Below are 23,700 nucleotides of genomic sequence, written 5' to 3' on the forward strand. Positions count from 1 at the left end.
TCCCGCTTTCCCATTTTGTAGCCATTGAGAATACCTCCAAGAGTCCAATGCATGTTGACACATAACCAATCACGTAGCTCGCACCACCACTGTTTTTTTTAATAGCTAACCCAGCAAAAGGACGGCAGCGTCTCCTTTTACCATCACTCCTTGCCCCGGGGTCTTGCAATGGCTAAAACTTGGGTATATAATATATACTATATATATTTTATGTCTTTTCAAGTAAGGACATAACCCTTGAAAAAAAGGGAAGACTTTTGTGAATATCTATTATCAAGTTTTAGGATCAAATTTTCTCCTACCGTCTCTCTTCTGATGATGATGATGATGATGATGATGATGGCATTATTCTGAAATTTGTGGCTGCCGTTGCTCATTCAAGGTCCCACGCGCAGGCGGAAGCCTCAAGAAGGACAGCCTTAATTAGGGTTTTTTTGGACAATCTGTCTAATCAGGGTTTCTGAAATTCGAAACAGAGCTTAAAAACGCTAGGGTTTTCTTTTGTCGAAATTTAGGGTTTCCTGTGCAGAAGACGACAATGGCAGGTCCTATCAAGCGCAACCTTGCTTGCAGAAGAGGACATGGCGGCAACGTCTCTGCTGTCTGAACGTGGTGGGGCTCGGAACTCGGAAGCTTCGAGAAGCTAGTAAGGTGAATCATTATTAGATCTGCTTTAAATGCATCTTGCGCAACCCTAACCTGATGATTTGTGAAACCTTAATTTGGCATCGCGACCTAATTTGGTATCTGCGAAATCTTCCCCTTCTTCACTTCGAAAGGATCCGGTTCGTCTGCTAAACCCCTAATCCGAAAGAGTATCTGGCTGGTCTGCGAAACCCTAATCCTCCCCTACTCTCTCTGCAAAAACCTGATCGATCGGGAGGATCTCGTTTTGCAAGTTTTTCCTCCACTATAGAAGGTATTTTGAAAGTTCAATTTGTCCCCTCCCGGATCGGCGGCAAGTGTTGATAACTTGTCATTGAAGGTGCAAAGCTTGACAGAACAGGGCACTGAGGTTTTCTAGGGTTTCCGACCTCGCCAAAGATGTCAGCAAGGGTTGCGAGTGTAGACAAACAAGCGGAACTTCTGAAAGACCAAGGAAACCTGTATTTCAAAAAAGAACGATTGGCAGCGGCCATCGAGGCTTACACCGAGGTGTGCTTTTCTTCATTTTAGGTTTCTGATACTGCACTGTGAATGTCTGAATCAGGGTTTGCACTCGTAGGTTTTATTCAGGCTTTTCTGTTAAGCTTTGAAAGTGACATCTGGAAATTACACCAGGCAACCCAAGTCGAGCAGCTTTACACTGCTAGGTTTTGAATTTAGGTTTTGTAATATTAGGGTTTGAATTAGGGTTTTCAATGCAACGGCTGGAATTACGGTTTGCACTATGGGTTGAAATTAGGGTTTTTATTGCTAGCGTTGGAAACTATGTTTTTACATGCTAGGGTGGGAATTAGGATGGATTAGGGTTATGGTTTACATTCTTAGCTTTCAAAGCAGAGGTTTGCACTGTTAAGGATCCAATGGGAGTATTAGACGTTGAAGTTACTGCACTCCCAGGCTCTGAATTAGGGTTTTCTTTTGTAGATTTCACATAGTCCATTGTGTGATGGATCATGGTAGTCATTATAGCAACTTTTGCGAATCCGTTGGCTCTTGCAATTGTTAAGATTTTCTTTGATATAACCTAGCCTATATTTTCTTGATTTAACTTTTGCTGTCTGCATGATCTAGGCGATCACTCTTTGCCCTAACATCCCTACTTACTGGACCAATAGGGCCCTTTGCCATAAGAAGAGGAAGTAAGCTTCTTTTCCCTGCACAATAGTGTCACATTCTGTTCCCTAAGCTTTTGGTTTTTGGTGTTCATATTTTCATTCTTTCCAACCAATCAGATGTTCATCTTGTCATGGGTTACCAGTGATTGGGAGCGTGTGGAATCAGACTGCCGGAAAGCTTTGGAGCTTGATAGAAGCTCTCTCAAGGTAACTTCTATTGCCCACTGAAAGATTGACATGTGTGCATGTAGATTTGTCACCACCATTTGCCATTAATGGCAGTGATCCTGGTGAAGAGCAAGTGATGCGATCAAAGCTATTAGATAACAGCAAGGGTTCTTTTAGAATGATATATCTGCTGAATTTTAGTTGGGTTGTAGGGGAGTTCCATGACGGAATGAGTACAATGCAGCAAGTTCTACTATGGGCAAACAAAGAGGTGTGCTTATGGAATGTAACTAAGCATGCTTAAAGTCCATTCAACATTGACATGTATATGATCCAAGTAGAATCAGTCTACAGGGCAAGTCGAAAGGGGATGCCTCCATCATCTTGCCCTAGATTCATCCTCTATTGTCATGCTGACTTGTGAGTTTTTGAGCATATTTAAAACCTAGCCAGAGTGAAGTTGGCTAGTTATTTGTTAGGGAGCTCAGATGCTCGTTCATGATGGGATTGGTTGTGCCTGATTCCATGAGATCTACCCCAATTTGTTTACGCAGGTCGGGTTAATGTTAAGAGTATTCTGAACTATGTGTATGAACATGTATATGTAGGATGTAATTTGAGTAGGTAAAATGTTTTGAAGGAAAACTTTGCATGTGTTTATTTTAATTTCGTTATTTGACTCTTACTGGAAAGGCAAATATAAAATTCGCTTATCTATGCTTTGCTTTTGTTAGGCATGCTACATGTTAGGGCTTGCGTTGTTTCAGAACAAACAGTATGGAGAAGCTGTTAAACAACTTGAAAAGGTTAGTTCAATTTTTACTAGCGGAAACTCCTTTTATCAGCAAGAGAAAGGATGTCCAGTTAATGTCGATTCCAGAGCATGTTGTTGTTGTCGTTGCTGTGTGTGTGTGTGTGTGTAGAGAGAGAGAGAGAGAGATCCAATTGACAAGCTTGTCTAACATGCTCCAGGAATCGTACCACTTGATCGTAAGGATCCTTGTCACATGCACCCAGTGCTGAGGTGCTATGTGACACACTAGCTATACATGTACATAATTAGAACCTTTTTAGGGATTATTGGTGTATGTCGTGACTCGTAACCCCATTGTCAGGCAGGCCTAGTCTAGGGACATGTCAGGCACGAGCTACGTAGGTCTTTCCAAGCCTTAGGTGTCAGGGTATGTCACTTAACCCGCTTGGAGAACAATGCATACTTAGGTGTTAGGGTCCGTCACATAACCCGCTTAGAGAACAGTCCCCTAGTCAATAGCAAGCATGAAGAAGCATTAGATAACATGGCATTCAAGGGCTTTAGGCTAGACCAAGGGCCGGCCATGGGAAGCCTTGGAAACTCGCAGTGCCCGGGGGACTAGGGCCTTTGACACACTTGTTGATACCATCAATGCATATTAAAACATTTAAACATGGCCATAGCCTTAACACATATCCATCATCACTTTGCATAAAACATAAAAGCTGGACAAAACATCCACAAATGCGGAAAATGGAGCTTACACATGTGACACTGCATAGAGGCCAGAATGGGCCGACCCCCCCTCCCCCTTGGAGTATTTTATTACCCAAGGAGAATAATATCATGTACAAGCTTTGAGGGTCTTATTCTCCCCACGGGAGATGCTGGATTATCCATATACAAATGCCATTACACAACCCTATATAAGGCAACCAAGCCGGAACACAGGCTGTAGAAATGCCGAGCCAACAATATAATCCATATACCTCCGTGTGGGTACTTGTGAGAAAACATTATTTTTCCAACCCTAAAAAGGGATTTTTTTTTTTGGGTATTTTATGTTTTATTTGGGGATTTTTTGGTCTTGGCTGCCGGCCTACACCTTTTAGGTTGACCGACCAACACTCCCCTCCCCTTAGTATATATAGCCTTGCATGTCATTCATTGGTGTACCACTTCATTGTCATATCCGGTACCATCTGGCCACTACCCGGGACAGCAATCCACTCTCTGCTACTACAGGCCACCATGGGACATCAGCCCTCTTTGCTATCATTTGCGTTTTACATCTGCTGGTACAGGCCACCTACATCATACTTCAGCGTTTCACATCAGGCTTACATCAGCCATAGTAACGTGTGCATCATGACAGCCATAGGAGCCATGAAATGACCTGTACATCGAAAGCTGGTCCCTGATCTTGCGCCTAACCGATGCATCAGGCACAAGATGATCCAAGATGATCCTCCATCCAGCGCTCACCTCTCGGTCGCTCTCCTGCTTGTTGCCTTGGAATTCTGGGTCCACCGCAAAAGCTGCTGCATGCAAAGGAGAGTAGTAGGAATTCCACCTTCCTAGACACAAGGCATGGATCTCCTCGTATCTGACTTCGTCAGGCACCATAGTTTTTTCAAACGTCAATCAAACGTCAAACGCGAACGAGTATGAAAGTATGATACGAGTTTGATTCAAACCCTTGACCTGAATCAAACGCAACCCTAATTTTTTAGCATTTTTTAAACAAATCCATATTTACTTGAACATTAAAACATCATAACATGAAGCACCTCAAAACTAGCAATTGAATTGAAGCAAATGAAAATTGAAAATTGAAATGCGCATTGTGCACTGCGCAAAGTTTAAACTGCAGTGTAGACTCTAGAGTGACTAGTGTAGAGTCTAGACTCTAGAGAACAAAAGCCAGCTGATACAAAATGATAAAGCCAGGGGAAAAAACCCCTCCTAAAGAAGGTAAAAAGTGCCCTGGCAACTACAGAACTAAACAACAAGGAAGGAAGGGGAGATGGTCATGACTCATACAAACTAGACTCTACGCGAGTCTTCACCTAAATGAATCATGATAGATCATTCTCTGAAATAGAGTCATCCTCCCCTTCTTCCTCCTCCTCCTCATCATCATCATCATCATCGTCATCATCATCATCATCATCATCATCATCATCATCATCATCATCATGCTCACCAAGGGAACTGGTGCCAACGATATCACTTCTGCTTGCCCCCGTATGCGATAATGAGGCTACAACATCCTCTTGCTCCTCTTCTTGTGTCTCTTGCAATGCAAGAAATCTATCATCATCATTCTCCTTGTTAATCATTTCCAATGTGACCTCCATCTTTTCGTAGCCTCCTTGCTTGATCTTGTTGATAAGGCGAAGGTTGGTGTGAATGTATACAAGATGCTCTGTTCTTTTTGGAAGCAACTTGTTCCTTCTCTTTGTTTGGATAAGAGAGAATGTGCTTCAATTTCTCTCACATGGGGAGGCACAAGTCCCTTGTGAGAGCACCCTTATAGCCAGCTGTTGCAATTTGGGTGTCTGGGCCCCAAATGTTTCCCACCATTTGACAGCTTGATGCATTCTTTTCTCATCTCTAGCCACAGCACGAGCAAATGCACCTGCTTCGGACTTATAAGTGTCAAGTTCATCACATAGAACACCTTGCATATCCACATCATATTTTGTATATCTCTCCATGACAGTCATCCAACCTTCATGCACCTCTCTGTCACCACCAGGATTCTTAGCTCTCCAAATAGGATGCAAAACATAGGCTGCAGCATATAAAGGTGAATGCATCATATCCCACCTATCCACACTAAGATTCTTAATGTCTTGCAGTTTATTTGCATCCACTCCTCCTACAACCTGCAGCTTCTCAACCATGCGATCTGTCATCTCATACATGAGACCCATGGTGGCGCCTTCTCTATCTGCAAGACGAAGGATCTTTAAAATAGGTGCACAAATTTTCACAATCACTTTAGCCTCCTGCCAAAAGCTTGCACCCAATATAATGTTAGCCACATCCAAGCCTTTCACGGTACGTGAGACCTTTTTCCTTGTCCAAGCTTCACTAACAACCATACGACGCAACCCATTGTAGCATCTGTCATCCAATAAATTCACCAGCATTATAAAAGAGTAAGCAAAGCGCGTCATCGATGGCTTCAATAATTCCTTTTTACTAAATTGACGATACAAAGCCAAGATTGTGTGCTTCCGTGTAACAAATGTCACAATTAGATTTGCTTGAGCCAAAATAGGAGCAATCCATTGAAGCTTGCCAATATCTTCCAACAATAGATCCAAACAATGACAAGTGCATCTAGTGAAGAAGATGTTAGGCCACTCTTGCTCGATCAAATCACCAGCCCGCAAACAATTTGAGGCATTATCCATACACACCTGCACTACATAATCGGGGCCAATATCAAGGATTACATCTTTCAAGATGCCAAAAATATACTCGCCAGATTTGAACTCCCCACTTGTATCAACTGCTTTTATGAAAACAGACCCATATATGGATGTAGCCATTACATTGATAATTGGCCTGCGCCTTGCATCTGACCATCCATCACAAACAATGCTGCATCCATATGTCTTCCACTTTTCTCTAATGTCTAGCAAGTCACGATCAACGCATTTGACTTCATCCACAAGCTCTTTTGTACGCAAGCTGTTATATGAGGGAGGCTTATAGCTTGGCCCAACTTGCCCAATTGCCTGTTGGGGTAAAGGCGTTATGCCCACCCTTATAGTGTGTACAAGCCCATAAGTTATAGTACATAGTACACTTAGTACTTTTAATGTACTAAGTGCACTATGTGTACTAGTGCAATATACATGTGTGATAGGGGAGTCACACACTCATGCTTTTTCATGAGTTGACTTATCCCCACAACTCTCTCTCTCTCTCTCCCTTGCTTCTCTGTGTATGTCTCCCATGAATGAACTCTAAACCCTAATTCAAGTTTCTCCCCATCAACTGGTATCAGAGCCGGTGCCCTTTGAATCTCTCTGCTGTGCTGGTGCCCATTTTGAATCACTTGTCTTAAGCAGTGCTGCTCTCCCAGGCACAGGTGGAGAAGAAGGCGAATGGTGGCTCATGCAGGTCAGTCAACGCAGCAGCAGCCAGCGCACCAACAAAGTGCTACTAGGCGAAGGCAGCAGGTCAGTTCCCACAGACGGCGCCAGAAGAGGTAGCGATTCACCATAACGTGCGAAGGCAGGCGAACTGACTTTTACTGGGCCTGAAGCGAAGGAGCCAGCGCTGACTGCTGGGCGTGAAGCAAAGGCGCCAGCGCTAAGCGTCGATCGTGGAGGCAGCAGCCGTAGGCTGGGCGTCGAAGGCTACTAAGTGTATGAATGTGTGCGCTAGGCGAAGCTAGACAAAGCAGCGTGTAGCGTGGCTGAGGCAACGAGCGAAGGCGCATCGTAGAAGGCGAACCCAGGCGGACAGCCATACGAAGGCGTGTCAGCGCTGCCAGGCGCCTTCAGCAGCGCTCGCAGCAGGGGTCGACTACAATCGTGTAGCGTTGAGCTTGATGAAGCCAGGGGACTCGTAGAAGGGCAGGTGTAGCCACGCTGCCAAGCAGCAGCAGCCACGCTGCCCAACCAGTCAGCGCAGCAACAACAAGTCAAGAGCTTGTGTCTCCACGACTCCTGCAGCACGCCTGAAGAGGCCCATCACCACCCTCTTTTCCTGCAACAGCCTGCAAATTGAACAGAAATCAGAAATTTGAAAGGTATTTTGCTTCAATTTTTTTTTGGGACTTGCAATTGAGCAGGTACAATTATCAATTGAGCAGGTACAGGTGCCCAATTGCTCAATTTTTGAGCAAAATTGGCAAAATTGGGTGACATTGGTCACAATCAGGATAAATTTGCAGGAAATTGGTCAAATCAGGATCAATTTGCAGGAAATTGGATGTCGAAATTTGGGGCTTTTGATGTAATTGTGCAATTAAGCACTCATACATGCTGTATGATGTGAAAAATCGCACATTTGGGCAAAATTGCAGCAAATTGCAGTGCAAATCAAGGGGCTTTTGTGCCGATTTGGTTGATTTGCATGCAGGCGATCGCATTTGATGCTGTGGATAATGTGTTGATGCCTTACAAGCACTCAATGTGCCTGTAAATCAAGGGGCTTTCATGTATTTGATGTATATGTGGCCAGGGGGAAGCATCGTGAACACTCTGGATGCCTTCATTTGCGTCAATGTACCATGTATGATCAGAAATTGATCTTAAATCAAGGGGCTTTTCAAGTTTTCATGCTTGTTGAGCTTGGCAAAGCAGCAGGCAAGACATTTATGCCTTGAATCCTCAAAAATCAGCTTGCAGTCAAGGGGCTTTTGCCCAATTTCTGTTCGGGACTGTTTTATGCAGTGTACAGGACTGTAAAAGTCTGATTTTCACTCATTTGGACAGCCAAGAGAGCATTTATTGCTACTGTACCTGTTGGTACAGATTTGGCACAGCTTTGTGCATGTTTTGGCATGGCTGTACACTGTTTTGAGTGACCAAAAGGTTCAATTTCAGCTGCTGAAATTGCCGGTACAGGTTTGGTACATCATTGGTGAGCACTTAGTACTGCTGTACAGTACTTTGGAAGGGCAAAAGAGCACATTTAAGGTGCTGTCCAAAATCTGCAGCAACCAGATTTTGGTGTTTTCATCACAAAAAGTGGGAGAAAAGTTGCATTCTTGCTTCCGCAGTGGGAGATAAAGCTTGGGAGAACATTTGTGAGCACTTTGTGTGCTTTGGGTGCAGTGTTTGCACATCTTTTGGTGCAGTGTTTGCACACTTTGCAGGGAGTCAGGCATTTACAGGTTGCATTTTGCTATGGCAACCACAGGTGAGAGCTCTTCATTGCTTCACATCAAGAAGCTTGAAGGCTCGCAGAATTATGATATTTGGCAAACCCAGTGAGATGCCTCAGCTTTCTTTGGGAGGGGCAAAATATTTTGTGTCTTTTATAGATGATGCCACACGCAAGGTGTGGGTTTATCCTCTTCGTTTGAAGAGTGATACATTCTCAGTGTTTCAGAAGTTTGTTGCTCATGTTGAGAATCAAACTGGCAAAACACTGAAGGCTTTGCGTTCCGACAATGGTGGAGAGTATACGTCCAAACAGTTTCAGGACTTTTGTGATGCTAAAGGCATCAAGAGGGAGCTCTCTACTCCTTATGATCCTCCACAAAACGGGACAGCAGAGAGGATGAACAGGACCATACAGGAGAAGGTCCGTTCTATGTTGTCACATGCTGCATTACCTCATGGTTTTTGGGCTGAAGCTGTTATGACAGCCGTTCACCTTATAAACAGGTCACCTAACACGAGGCTTGGTGGGAAAGTGCCAGAAGAAGTATGGACAGGGAAGCCTCCGTCATACAAGCACTTGAGAGTGTTTGGTTGCGTTGCGTACGTGCACATACGCAGGGAAATGCGCACCAAACTTGATCCTAAGTCTCATAAATGCATATTCCTAGGATATGGTGACAGAGGTGAAATGGGGTATAGACTTTGGGATCCCATGAATAGAAAGATCATACGCAGCAATGATGTCATTTTTGATGAAACATGCATGTATAAAGAGCTTGCAAGGCAACAGGAGCCTAACAGAGTCATCTTTGATGATGATGGACATCATGGACAACAACAAAGGGCTGTAAATCAGCCATTACAGCAGGAAAACCAGCCCTTAAATGGTGCTGAAAATGGTCCAAATGGACAGCCAGATATGGCAGAAGATATCCCTATGGATATACCACAGTTGGAGGATATACCGGGCATGATTTTTCAGCCTTATGGCATGGAACAGGAGCCACCAATGGGTGACATGCAGGCTGGACAGCAACCTGCAAATGATGGTCATTGGGTACGGAGGTCCACTAGACCCTCCAGAGCCCCTGACAGGTTTGTTCCAGGGGTTGACTATTTGATGCTTACTGACTGTGGGGAGCCCTCATGTTACAAAGAGGCCTTACAGAGGGCAGACAAGGCTCTTTGGGAGCGTGCCATGAAGTCAGAGATGGATTCTCTGCATAAAAATGGAACTTGGAAGTTGGTGCATTTGCCTGCAGGCAAGAAGGTTTTGCCATGCAAGTGGGTATACAGACTCAAAGTTGCACCAGATGCAAAGCCAAGATACAAAGCCAGGTTAGTGGCTAAGGGCTTCAAGCAGGAATATGGTGTGGACTTTGATGAGATCTTCTCTCCAGTGGTCAAAATGACCACACTTAGAGCTGTATTGGCTTTGGTTGCGCATGATGATCTGGACTTGATTCAGATGGATGTGAAGACTGCTTTTCTTCACGGTGATCTCCATGAGGAGATATATATGCAGCAACCAGAGGGTTATGCAGTAAGTGGAAAGGAGAAGCTTGTATGCAAGCTGAAAAAGAGTCTTTATGGGCTCAAACAGGCACCAAGAGAATGGTATCATAAATTTGATACATTCATGAAAACTCAGAAATTCAGGAGAAGTGACATAGATCACTGCTTGTACACCAAGAAAGCTTTGGATGGCAGTCTCTTGATTCTCATTTTGTATGTTGATGATATGTTGATTGCCGGGAAATCTCGTAAAGAGATGGATGCCTTGAAGCAGAGGCTGCATGAGACCTTTGATATGAAGGATCTGGGTGATGCAAATCACATCTTGGGTATGCGGATACTTCGGGACAGAAATCAGCATGTGTTGTATTTGTCTCAGAAGGAATACATTGGCAAAGTCTTGCAGAGGTTCAATATGGACGGGGGGAAGAAAGCTAGTACTCCTTTGCCTCCATATGTGAAACTCAGTGCTATGGACAGCCCACAGTCGGATAGTGACAGGGCTGATATGGCCAAGATTCCGTATGCTTCAGCTTGTGGCAGTCTCATGTATGCCATGGTTGCTACTAGGCCGGACATTGCATTTGCAGTGGGAGTGGTTTCTAGATACCTGGCCAACCCTGGCAAGAAGCATTGGGAAGCAGTGAAAGGTGTCATGAGATACCTGAAGGGCACACAGGATTTGTGCATTTGCTTTGGCAAACAGGATGCATTAGTGCATGGTTACACGGATTCGGATTATGCCGGTCATCCAGATAACCGGAAGTCTACTACCGGTTATGTCTTTACATTCACAGGAGGTGCTGTGTCATGGATATCCAGGATGCAGAAGTGCATTGCCTTATCTACTACAGAGGCCGAGTATATTGCAGCCACAGAGGCTTGCAAGGAGGCATTATGGCTATCTCGGTTAGTGGTTGATTTGGGTTATACAGGGGATATTCCATTGTTGCATTGTGACAGTCAGAGTGCCATCCAGTTGGCAAAGAACCCTGTCTTTCATGCAAAGACGAAGCATGTGGATGTGAAGTATCACTTCATCAGAGAGGTGATAGAGAACAAGCAAATTCAGCTTGTTAAGATTCATACGGATGACAACCCGGCTGATCTGTTGACGAAGAGTTTGCCTCCGGAGCGTTTTGCTCATTGCAGACACTTGATGGGCATTGGATGAGGCCAGTTTCAGCCTTGATTTGGCCTTGTATATTATCATGTACATGCTGATTTTTCTTTTCCTTTACTTAAGGGCACTTTGCCTTTAAGTGGGAGGTTGTTGGGGTAAAGGCGTTATGCCCACCCTTATAGTGTGTACAAGCCCATAAGTTATAGTACATAGTACACTTAGTACTTTTAATGTACTAAGTGCACTATGTGTACTAGTGCAATATACATGTGTGATAGGGGAGTCACACACTCATGCTTTTTCATGAGTTGACTTATCCCCACAACTCTCTCTCTCTCTCTCCCTTGCTTCTCTGTGTATGTCTCCCATGAATGAACTCTAAACCCTAATTCAAGTTTCTCCCCATCATTGCCTTCACCATGTCAAGAAAATATGGGCTTCTAACTTTCCAAAAAGGAACATCTTCCGCATAGAAGAAGCGACGAAGAGCAATGTTTGCCTCTTTTCGTGCTTGTACATCCCAAGCTTTAGCTAGAGCACCCTGTGTCTTTGACACCTTCTTTCTGCTCACGTGCTGTTGAGAGCTAGAAGGCCCAATACCACTTGCAACATTTGATGCATGTACATCGACACTACCATGAGAAGCCTCTCCCAAATCAGATACGCATGCATCAATGTTTGCCATGGAGTCTTGCACTCCACCCACATGCAATCTGCGACATACATCTTTTACATTTTGGGGTGCAGCATTACATTTTCCCACACCATGACCTGATAAACCAAGAATATGTGCCCTTATTCGCGATGGACCACCATCCCAAGTGTGCCCACAATATTTGCATCTACATGTAGTCTGGCCTTTTTCAGTTGTTTTCAAAATGGACACATGCTCCCATTCAGCTTTGCGCTTTCGTCCCATTTGCACAAGTTAAAACCCTGTTACCAACTTACCTGTATATTCGTCCCGAGTCCCGACTCCCACCTGCTGAGTCCCACCAGTGGAAGGTGCTTGCTGCTGCTTGCTGGCGAGTGGCAGTGCTGGGCCTTCAAATTTCAGTAGAGAAAGACTGCTGCTCGAGAATCGATGGGCTGTGTGCACTGTGTGCAGGGCTGACTCAGCCTGCTGTGCCTGCACAGTCACGCAAGAGAGAGAGATGGGCTGTGTGCACTGTGCAGGGCTGCCTCAGCCTGCTGTGCCTGCACAATCACGCAAGAGAGAGAGATGGGCTGCCCGGCTGTGTGCACTGTGCAGGGCTGCCTCAACCTGCTGTGCCTGCACAGTCGAGCAAGAGAGAGACTCGAGAGAGTCTAGACTCAAGACACGATGGGCTTCGTCACTCGAGAGAGAGTGGGCGCAACTTGCAAGAGAGATACGCTCGACTCCCTTGACACGATGGGCGGGGCGAAATAGAGAGAGACGGTGGGCGGGGGCGCAAGAGATGCGATGGGCGACGAAGCGTTAAAAAAAACCCCCAAAAAAGTCCACGTTTGAAATTTTTTTCAAATGTTTTTTTTTAAAACGTTTGTAAACGTTTGCTTCGCGTATCAAACGCGTTTGAATGCAACTATGTCAGGCACGAAGTCTTTCAACTTCTCTATCATGCGATCCATGGCCTCTTAGACCTTGCCTATGCATGGTTGCATAGCATCTACAATCCTCAATAGGTGGACTATGGGCCTCACCATAGCATCTGTGGTCTTCACACGCTCCCACCAAGAGGCGTCATCCGCCTGTAGCCTACTCTCGGGCTGATCCATGGTAATGCCTTGATGTCCTTGAGGAGGTTGTTTAGGCAATGAGCCATACAAAAAGACACCGTGACATGTCCATACATACCTTGGAGAATAGCTCCCGCCGCCCTATTGGAAGGCTCCCCATCCGCAACAAAGCCCACTACATGCTCGGGGCCAACGATCTCCATGGTGGTAGCCCACTCCGCCGCAAGCACATCTGCGCTCTTCTCAGTGCCGGATGCATCATGAGATGAGATGAAGTACATCTCTCCGCGGGAATATGCAACCATGCCCTCTTGCGGGTGTTACTCCATCCATCCACAATGAGGGAGACTCCGTTCCTCTCCGCTTGCTCTACAATGCGCTTCTCCTTCTCGAGCAATGTAGTGCGCAAGCTCTCGGATGAGGGGGGGCGTATAGGTTGAGCCATACTCCCCAATCTTCTTAACCATGACCTTGAAGTATTCCGACCTATTCAAGAAAGTAATTTACTAATGAGAAGGGGACTAGGATGATGAAAACATGAATGATGAATTGGCAATGATCGATTGCACTTACCTACCGCTTGAAAGGCAATGTGGTCGTGGAAGAAGAAGCGGGCCACCACCATATCCACCTCCTCCTTCAACTTGGGGTTCCAATTCTCCCCAAGTGTAGATTGTCGCCGTGGGCCACGTAATGGTTGAGAGGCCGTGGAGATGGAGGGTGCCGGTGTCGTGGATGGAGTAACATTCCGACTTGATGGTGAAGGTGATGGTGTGCATGATCTCGATCCACCACATGACTCCATTGTAGAGGCTTGAGTTCCTCTCCCCATCGTCGCGGGATCCACGGCCACTCGTGGTGTCCTTCTTGTCGCTTTGACCGCTTCGTAGACGCTAAGCTTGTCAAGAAGTTCCCGTCTCTTCTCGGGCGTGACATTCGTGCAAAACCTCACCTCATGCCCACTCTCATGCAAGAGGTGGGCTCGCACTTTGTCGGCGCCACCCGTTCGCCGGTACGGGCAAAGCTTGCATACCCATGGCCGAGAACCGCCTCCATGAGCGGATGGGGTGTAGTTAACCTCCTCCCACCCTGTTTATCCCGTTGTCCTTCTACGAGAAGCCCCGGCACGTGAGAAGGATGCCATGGTTGAAGATGGCTTGACTCTTGAGCCTTGAGGAATGAGAGAGAGAGAGAGAGAGAGAGAGAGAGAGAGAGAGAGAGGCCTAGAGGCTAGAGCCTAGAGGCTTGGAAGTTGGAAGACTCAAGAGGCTTGAAAGTTGAGAGAGAGAGAGAGAGAGAGAGAGAGAGTCTAGAATCTAGATAGTAGGGCGGCGCCCCGCGGGCCTTGTGTGAGAGCCTAGAGGCTTGGAACTTGGAAGTTGGAAGCTAGAAGAAGCTTGAAAGCTTGAGCCTTGAGAGTTAGCCTTGTAGAGGCTTGTTCTTATATAGATAGGCAAGAGAGAGAGAGGAAAGCCTCAAGGGTAAGAGAGAGAGAGAGGGCCAAGCCTCAAAGGCTCAAGGGCCAAGGCCCAAGGCCAAGCCAACAGCCATAAACGGCTAGAAACGGCAAGTGCAACGGCCAAAAATGGCGAGTGCAACGGCAAAAAAACAGCCAGAAAAAAACGTAACGGTTCTCTGCCATCCCCCCACAGAGCCATCCCCCACCGGCATCCCCATTCCTGCGGCGTCCCCGGCCCCGTCCCCTGTGAGTGATGCGTTGTGGGGGATGTCCGTCCGTCCTCGTCGCTGTTTCGTCCCGATTCGGCGTCCCCGCGTTCCAAGCAGACGTCCCTTCCGTCCCCTGTGACTATGGGCGAGAGCCACAGAAAAGCTTGTCTCACAGAAGAGCCACTAGAGGTTTATGAGCTAGAGGAAGTTCTTAAACCTGAGCAGATTGTGTTTCACAAGGAGAGAGAGCTACTTGCCCGTAAGCTTTCTAGGCGATACCTTGTGAAGTTCAAGAATTATGTCCCTTTTGACGCAAAGTGGGTTGATAAAGACTATTTCAAGGGTTACCCACAGCTTCTTCAGGCATATTTGGAGGCTTTTCAGTTTAGGTCAATTGTTTAGGAGCCGGGGGGATTTGGTTGACGCATAGTCACAGGGGACGGCGGGGACGGAGCCTAGGAACGCAGGGACGCCGATATGGACGGCGCAGGGACGGGGACGGACGTCCCCCGACGGGCGTTTCAAACCGGGGACGGCTGTCGGGGACGGCTCAGGGACGGGGGACGGCTGTCGGGGACGGCCTGTGCGGGGACGACAGAGAGCCGTTGTTGTGCCTGCGCCTGCGCCCGTTTCTGGCCGTTGCGCTCGCCTGCCGCCTGCTTGCCCCTTTGTAGCCGTTTATGGCTGTTGGGCCTGGGCTCTTCTAGCCGTTTATGGCTGTTGGGCCTTGGCCCTCTCTCTCTCTCTTGCCCTTGAGGCGTTCCTCTCTCTCTCTCTCTTGCCTATCTATATAAGAGCCCACCTCTACAAGGCTACAAGCACACACAAGTTCATAACTCTCAAGGCTCATTGCTCAAGCTTTCAAGGCTCAAGCTTCTTGAATCTTCTCTCTTCCAACTTCCAAGTTCCAAGCTCTAGGGCCTAGGCTCTCACCTCTCCCTCAAGCCTCTTGAGTCTTCCAACTTCCAAGCCTCTAGGCTCTCTCTCTCTCTCTCTCTCTCTCTCTCTCATTCCTCAAGGCTCTCTCTCTCTCTCTCTCTCATTCCTCAAGGCTCAAGAGTCCAGCCATCTTCAACCATGGCATCCTCCTCACGTGCCGGGGCTTCTCGTAGAAGGACAACGGGATGGACATGGTGGGAGGAGGTAAACTACACCACATCCGTTCATGGAGGCAGTTCTCGGCCATGGGTATGCAAGCTTTGCCCGTACCGGCGAACGGGTGGTGCCAACAAAGTGCGAGCCCACCTCTTGCATGAGAGTGGGCATGAGGTGAGGTTTTGATGTCACGCCCGAGAAGAGACGGGAACTTCTTGACAAGCTTAGCGTCTACGAAGCGGTTGAAGCGACAAGAAGGACACCACGAGTGGCCGTGGATCCCGCGACGATGGGGAGAGGAACTCAAGCCTCTACCATGGAGTCATGTGGTGGATCGGGATCATGCACACCATCACCTTCGCCATCAAGTCGGAATGTTACTCCATCCACGACACCGGCACCCTCCATCTCCACGGCCTCTCAATCATTACGTGGCCCACGGCGACAATCTACACTTGGGGAGAATTGGAACCCCAAGTTGAAGGAGGAGGTGGATATGGCGGTGGCCCGCTTCTTCTTCCACGACCACATTGCCTTTCAAGCGGCTAGGTAAGTAATTCATCATTCATGTTTTCATCATCCTAGTCCCCTTCTCATTAGTAAATTACTTTCTTGAATAGGTCGGAATACTTCAAGGTAATGGTTAAGAAGATTGGGGAGTATGGCTCAACCTATACGCCCCCCTCATCCGAGAGCTTGCGCACTACATTGCTCGACAAGGAGAAGCGCATTGTAGAGCAAGCGGTTGACAACACAAAGCGGCAATGGGGGAGGAACGGAGTCTCTCTCATTGTGGATGGATGAAGTGACACCCGCAAGAGGAGTATTCACGGCATGGTTGCATATTCCCGTGGAGAGATGTACTTCATCTCATCTCATGATGCATCCGGCACTGGGAAGAACGCGGATGTGCTTGCGGCGGAGTGGGCTACCACCATGGAGATCGTTGGCCCCGAGCATGTAGTGGGCTTTGTTGCGGATGGGGAGCCTTCCAATAGGGCGGCGGGAGCTATTCTCCAAAGTATGTATGGACATGTCACGGTGTCCTTTTGTATGGCTCATTGCCTAAACAACCTCCTCAAGGACATCGGGGCATTACCATGGATCAGCCCGCTCATTGAGGAGGCCAACACCATGGTCTCCTTTGTCCTCAACCACCAAAGACTTCGGCATGAGTTCAACAAGAGGTCCTGTCTCTCTCTCCTCAAATATTCCGACACCCGGTTTGCCTACAACTTTCTCATGTTGGGCCGGTTGAAGGATTGTAGTGGTGCTTTGAGGGGGCTTTTCCTTAGCGACGAGTTTGTCGCCATGCAAGAGTCCCATACAAACACTGGCCAAGAGTGTAGGCTACGGGCGGATGACGCCTCTTGGTGGGAGCGTGTGAAGACCACAGATGCTATGGTGAGGCCCATAGTCCACCTATTGAGGATTGTAGACGCTATGCAGCCATGCATAGGCAAGGTCTACGAGGCCATGGATCGCATGATAGAGAAGTTGAAAGACTTCGAGCCTAACGAAGACAGATACGAGGAGATCCATGTCTTGTGTCTAGGAAGGTGGAATTCCTACTACTCTCCATTGCATGCAGCAGCTTATGTGGTGGACCCAGAATTCCAAGGCAACAAGCAGGAGAGCGACCGGGAGGTGAGAGGATCATCTTGGATTGTCTTGTGCCTGATGCATCGGTTAGGTGCAAGATCAGGGTCCAACTTTCGATGTACAGGTCATTTCATGGCTCCTATGGCTGTCATGATGCACAGGTTGACCGCTCCAAAGTTGGTGCTGCTCTACGGTGGGAGGACTTTGGTTCAGATGGACCGGAGCTGCAGCAGCTTGCCATCCGCATACTTAGCCAGGCTGTCAGCTCCTCTTGCTTGGAGCAACTTTGGAGTACCTACAGCCACATTGTCTCTAGGAAGAGGAACCGACTTGGGTTAGAGCGTGCCAATGACCTTGTCTTCGTCAGCGCAAACTTGCGAATGCTTTGCAAGAGCGTGACCAAGAAGGCAGATTCCTTCACCGAGTGGGAGATGAGTCAACAAGAAGAGCAACAGGAGGATGAGGTGCAGGAGCAGCATGCCAGTGAGGATGAGACTGAGGATGAGCTTGATGCTTCTTTGGCAGCCGCACAAGCTACCCATGACCATGAGGCGAGCACTTCATGTGGATGATCATTCATGGATCATGATTCATGGGCCTTACTACTTAGCTCTAGCCTCTAGCCTCTAGCCTCTAGCCTCTAGCCTCTAGTCTTCAGCACTTTTTTGTCATTGACTCATTTGAGTCCGTCCTTGTATTTTGCCTCCTTAAGGCTTAGTCCTGACTCCTGAGTCCTGACTCTTGAGTCATGACTCATTTTGTATCTACTTAATTATTAATATGACTGAAAATCTTACCATTTTAGTGTAAATTTGTGCTCATTTTGATGTACTTCCAAAGTAGAATAAGTTCAGAGTAGAAAAATTTAAAAAAAAAGTATTTTTTGAGTGCCGTTCCCTCCCCCGTCCCCGCTCCCTACTTATGGCCGTCCCCCGTCCCCCCCCCCCCCCCCGTCCCCCGTCACCGTCACTGTCCCCCGTCCCTTGTGACTATGGGTTGCCGAATTGGTCTTCCCCTATTTCGTGCCAGGCAAGGGAGCTTCGTGACGCTTGTATTGAGGCCAAGACTTGCGTTGCCTTGCTTGCTTGGAACTGATTTTGTGTGACTTGATTTTTGTGAATGCTTGCCGCCTAGTTCATGGGTAGGGGACGCTCGCTCGTGAACCGTGTGAACTCTTTGTATTCTAACATGGTTTGTGGCATGTGAACAGGTGGTAAGTATTCATTTAAACTTTTGTTTATTTCTCTAAGACTTTATAACCTTAGCAGTCCAGGGGCCAAGGAACCCTTGCATGGGCAGCCCAATCTTTGGGTACCCATTTGTCTGTGTAAACACACATTAGTGTGTGGGCTCTGAAAAGAGGCACCCACCGTTAAAAGTTGGTGCGCTATGCCATATGGCACAAGGTGAATGGACCCCTTCCCACATAGTCACAAGGGACGGGGGACGGGGACGGGGACGGGGACGGGGACGGGACGGCGGGGGACGGGACGGGGGACGGCCATAAGTAGGGAACGGGAACGAGGGAGGGAACGGCACTCAAAAAATACTTTTTTTAAAAATTTTTTTCTGCTCTACACTTATTCTACTTTGGAAGTACATCAAAATGAGCACAAATTTACACTAAAATGGTAAGCTTTTGAGTCGTATTAATAATTAAGTAGATACAAAATGAGTCGTGACTCCTGAGTCGGACTCAGGAGTCGGACTCAGGAGTCAGGACTAAGCCTTAAGGAGGCAAAATACATGGACGGACTCAAATGAGTCCCCGACCGCCGTCCCCGTCCCTGCGCCGTCCCAATTCGCCGTCCCGGTGTTCCAACCCTCCGTCCCCTCCGTCCCCTGTGACTATGCCTTCCCATCTCTTCCTCCAACCTCTCCCACAATTTCTCTCTCCTCTCATATCTCACAATTGGCAGCTGGCGCATCTCTCCCTACCTCTCTATCTGCAAGTTGACTAGCTTCAGTGTGCTGCTTGGTGCTGGCAGCTGCCATACAGTATACCTGCTGTACCTGACTTCTACCTGATGCACCTGACTGCGTACCTGCTGTACGCAACTACTGTCGCTGCTGTAGCGGCTGTAGCTGCCTGCTGTATCTACTGAAACCCTAACTGTACCTGCACGTACATGGTGGAAAACCCTACTGCATTGGCAAGTACATGCTGAAAGCCTGCAAGTACCTGATGAATATCGTCCTACATCTACAATACCAAATGTACATGCTGTGAACCGGCACCAAGTGTACATGTTTGAGTACCTACTATTGACACCGCATACCAGTGCCTGTTCGTTTACTCGTACCTGTTTGTGTACTTGTACCAGGTAGGCTTGAGCCACAATCTCTGTGTGAGGGTGTGAGCCAGTCTCCAGCACGAGAGCGCCAATAGTTTTGTGTTCACTTCCCTCCAGGTGTATGAAATTGGTGGCCAGGCTATTTAGACTCATTCGACGAGTCCAGCATCAACAAACTACTCCGACACACTTCTGTTTGGGTAACTTGTCAAGCCCTTGGAACTTTGTATAGATCCAATAAGATACTTCAGTATTGAGGGAGAGGGAGGGGGTTGGCCTATTCGTGGCCCTAGTGGTGGTGTACTGTGCAGTGCTCGTCTCTCTTGCAGATTATCTTGTGCAATAATGGATCATTTAGTTGTTATGTGCAATGTGGCTTTTACATTTTAAATGTAGCGTGCATATTGTTCACGAGACGGACCTCAAAGACGCTCACACCTAGCTGGTGTAGTTACAGCATGTCATATTGGCAGAAAATCTCGTGGATCCGCCTCGATCGGATGGAGGGTCGTGGTGCTCTGGGTCGAGGGCATCTGGCTGTAGGATAGATCAGGCTTGCTCATTGAGAACTCCTATGGGGGCATAGCCAAAGCGTGGGTATGGATGGTGGGCTTTGATGTTGGAGCAGAGGCATTAGTATGAGTGGTGGACTCTGATTTGTAATGCTTGTATCGCTAAGAAATTGTGATAGCTCTCTTTGAGAGAGAGAGAGAGAGAGAGAGAGAGAGAGAGAGTGAGTTTAGCCCAACAGGTTCTCCTTAATAGACGAGTTCACCAAGAAGTCACTAAATCGGTACGATTGTCATGTACCTAACACTAATCCTTAGGATTATGGTCAAGATTGGGGAGCCTTGAGATTAGGGGAAGGCCACATGTAGGTTACGAGTGGCTAGGGTTCATTAATATTGATAATCCATGGTTAATGGTTTTTTATAGTTGGAAGGATTGGCAGTGGTCATTTAAGTGACCTATGGTTTATTGTGAGTCATTCAATCATTGAGTTGGCTGTTGGTCTGTGCTTGGACCAGACTCTTGCCACAGACATGGCGGTACAGAGGCGGTCTTGCCAAAGGTCCCTTAGGGCAGGCTTTGGTGGTATGGGATGCCCAAGGTGATTGGTTTGGCCTACGGGGAGTGGAGCCCTAGCCCTTGGCTTGGGGGTGATTCTTGACAGAATCTATGGTTGGGAGGTGAGTCTACCTGCACCCTTCTATATGTACTAATCTTGTGTGTTAGCTTGTGTGTCAGGTTGTCCTATGGGGGCTTAAGCAGGTTGATATAGGCGGCTAAGGCTCATGGCTAATAATACCAAGTATACTACCATGTGCCTCAGCCTGCTTTCCCTAAACCCAGGGCTCCCTTAACCCTACCGGATTAGGCCACTAATTTTGAGGATTAGTATTAGGTACGTAACAATGATGATGAATGGTAAGCACTTGGTGCAAAGCAAAATGATGAGCTGCCCCCCTGTGTACGGCTGGTATGAGCTGATGTGTATGCGGCGGTGTCGGCATGGGTGGCTGATGTGATGCTCGTGCCATGAAGAAATCAGTGATGGATATCTGGGCAACATCTTATATGAGCTGGCTTTGTCTTGCAGCATGTCCTCTCAATACTCTGTCCTGAAGCAAGTGAACCTGAGGGAATCCCATTGTCCTGTAATGCAAGAAATGAGGGTTTCTGGTCATAAAATTAAACAAGAATTTGTACAGCAGGAACTTCAAAGAATTTTGGTTCCACTTCTAAGAAAGGAACACTCACAAAGTCATAGAGCTGGAGAGCTTATACATAGATGGGTTGCTCAACATAGCCAATCAGTTACCCATTGACACCATGGATATGTCTCGACCAACTAGGACTACCCTCTTCACCACAAAGATCAAATTACCACAAAAAAACACTTCATAATGTTGAAACCCATTGATCGACTTAGCCTTCCAACCTATTGACAAGGACACTAGGATCCAAGTCCAGATTAACCCCCAAATCTTGGCATGGAATTTCATTGATGATTAAGTCTTCAAAATACATTCAGTTCTCTTGGTTACATCGGAGCCTTTTAATTACGCTTCATGATAGTACTATTTTTGCTACTCTCCCACTTGTTGATTCTAGTCTAGAGTTACAAAATAAAGGAAGAGTTGATGAGTGTAATCTTTAGTTATAGAAGTAGCTTCCTTTATGGAAGTAGTTTTGGCCTTGCAAGGAGAATTACCTTTTTGGAAGTAGTATTATAGATTTTCTGATGTAGAAGCTTGACTCTACTTTAGAGCTACAAAGAACTCTTTTTTTTTTTTTTGAACTTGAGTTACATTCAGACTATTCAGCTACTGACTCAGTAGCTTTACTTCACAAAGACAAAGGGGACTAGACTCTAGAGGCTTATCATTCATGTGGGTATTATCGACAGGCACTGGAATTGGGGAGAGGGGGACCAACCGCAAATGATATGGAGCTCATCTGGCTAGAAGTCGCGAAAGCCAGGTATACAGAATGGGAACGCGCTGCTGTATCACGTCTACAAAAGCAGAAAGAATTGAGGTGAGCTCTAATGGAACTCTGGATGCCACTGTGAGTGTGTGTAGCTCTGGCTTGAGTTAAACTGTCGCACCTCTAACCATATGTGCTTTTGCAGGGAATTTTGTGAAAAGGCTCTACAAGTAGCGTTCGATAGAGCGGTGATCAAGCTAAAGAGCGTTCCGACTGCTGAAGACAGCGATGGTTCTGAAAAAATCATGGAGGGTGATCTGTCTGACGAAAGGAGCAGAGGCCCAGAGGACATTGAACTTGACCAAGTGGCCTCCGAAATAGCCAAATTAAGGAATTCTTATGTGGAACAAAAGCAAAGCTTAGCGCAAATTTTTGATAAGGCAGCTGAGTGCGACAAGCCATCTGAGGTCTGCACATCAAATCATACCTTATTTGGAAGCTTTTGTCCTTAGAATTTGATTTAAATTTTAACAGAGGCTTCGCATGGCTGTACATACACAGGTACCTGAGTATTTGTGCTGCAAGATAACCATGGATATATTCCGCGATCCTGTCATTACGCCAAGTGGGGTCACCTACGAGCGAGCAGTGTTGCTTGATCATTTGGAAAAGGTTTGAAAGCCAGCCCACAATTTATAAGTGACCTTTGTCTGATGATTGGGTTAACAACTATGCTGAGGTCTTGTGCCTCTCCGTGTGTTCTAACAGGTGGGTAAATTTGATCCTCTTACACGAGCGCCTCTTGAATCCAATCAGCTGGTCTCCAATCTTGCTGTCAAGGAGGCTGTGAGATCATACCTGGCCGATCATGGTTGGGCTTATAAAATGAACTGAAGCCAGCATAGTACTGGCCACCCATTGCATCCTCGGTCCTAGCTCTACTTGCAAGGGGGCAGCTGGGCGCGTAAGAGCTATTCAAACATGAGAATGGAGAATCAAAGGGCCAATTCTGTCCACTAAAGCTACATGAATGAGGCTACATGTATGACTACAGAGTGAGCATATTGTGTTTTATTTTGGAGTCTGCACAGCCACTCTGTACTTTGTGTTTGTACAGCCTTTTGAGTACATGCTCACATGGTGTACCTTGACCATCCTGTACAGGGGGAGGTTGAACTTTTTTTGGGGGGGAGGGACTGTATTTATTTCTCACAATGCACTCTGTTAGCCTTGCATCGAGACCAATGTTGTACAATGCCCCCTAGATATCTTATTAGGAAACCTTAACCCTGGTTTTACTTGTTATGCTGATGTAAATGTATTTGCCCCAATTTTTGGCACACGGTTTTCCTTTTGTTTAGTCTTTCAGCATGGTTGAAACCTTTTGCACCTTGAGTTCTAAATGCATGGACTGTGCAGCCCAAAATAAATGTATGCGGTCCAAACTTATTAATAGATATGTCAAACACAAGTGGAGCAGCTTGTGAATGAATGTAATGTGAACGAAAGTTCTTATGCTACAGCTATGCAAAAAGAGGGTCCTGCATAAGGTAGTGCTCCTGACAACTCCCATTTGCATTAACATTCTTGAAATAGCTGAATTTACAGCATCTGGGACTAAATTAGTAAGTACCCTTGCTGATACACTGCCACTCCCCAAGCTTGCCAAATGTCCTCACCTCTGTTCATACTTATA

General features: G+C 46.8%; 1 protein-coding gene across 6 annotated transcripts; it reads left to right on the forward strand.

Moving 5' to 3' along the window:
• Positions 1 to 224: 224 nt before the first annotated feature.
• LOC147623232 (E3 ubiquitin-protein ligase CHIP-like) lies at positions 225 to 23,344 on the forward strand. 6 transcript variants are annotated; one of them, XM_086821319.1, is made up of 10 exons: positions 260 to 651; positions 780 to 919; positions 1,002 to 1,155; positions 1,738 to 1,805; positions 1,925 to 1,988; positions 2,684 to 2,755; positions 21,985 to 22,115; positions 22,210 to 22,471; positions 22,566 to 22,676; positions 22,773 to 23,344. In XM_086821319.1, the coding sequence occupies exons 3-10, from the start codon at positions 1,045 to 1,047 to the stop codon at positions 22,896 to 22,898; spliced, it is 945 nt and encodes a 314-aa protein (XP_086677445.1). In that variant the 5' UTR covers positions 260 to 651; positions 780 to 919; positions 1,002 to 1,044; the 3' UTR covers positions 22,899 to 23,344. The 6 variants fall into 6 exon arrangements, with proteins under 6 accessions (XP_086677439.1, XP_086677445.1, XP_086677444.1 ...); XM_086821318.1 differs by having other exon boundaries at positions 1,007 to 1,155; XM_086821313.1 differs by having other exon boundaries at positions 225 to 651; positions 780 to 1,155.
• Positions 23,345 to 23,700: the final 356 nt, after the last annotated feature.

The sequence above is a fragment of the Cibotium barometz genome, chromosome 27, assembly GCF_041138505.1.
Source record: "Cibotium barometz isolate CiBa-2024 chromosome 27, ASM4113850v1, whole genome shotgun sequence".
NCBI lineage: Eukaryota > Viridiplantae > Streptophyta > Polypodiopsida > Cyatheales > Cibotiaceae > Cibotium > Cibotium barometz.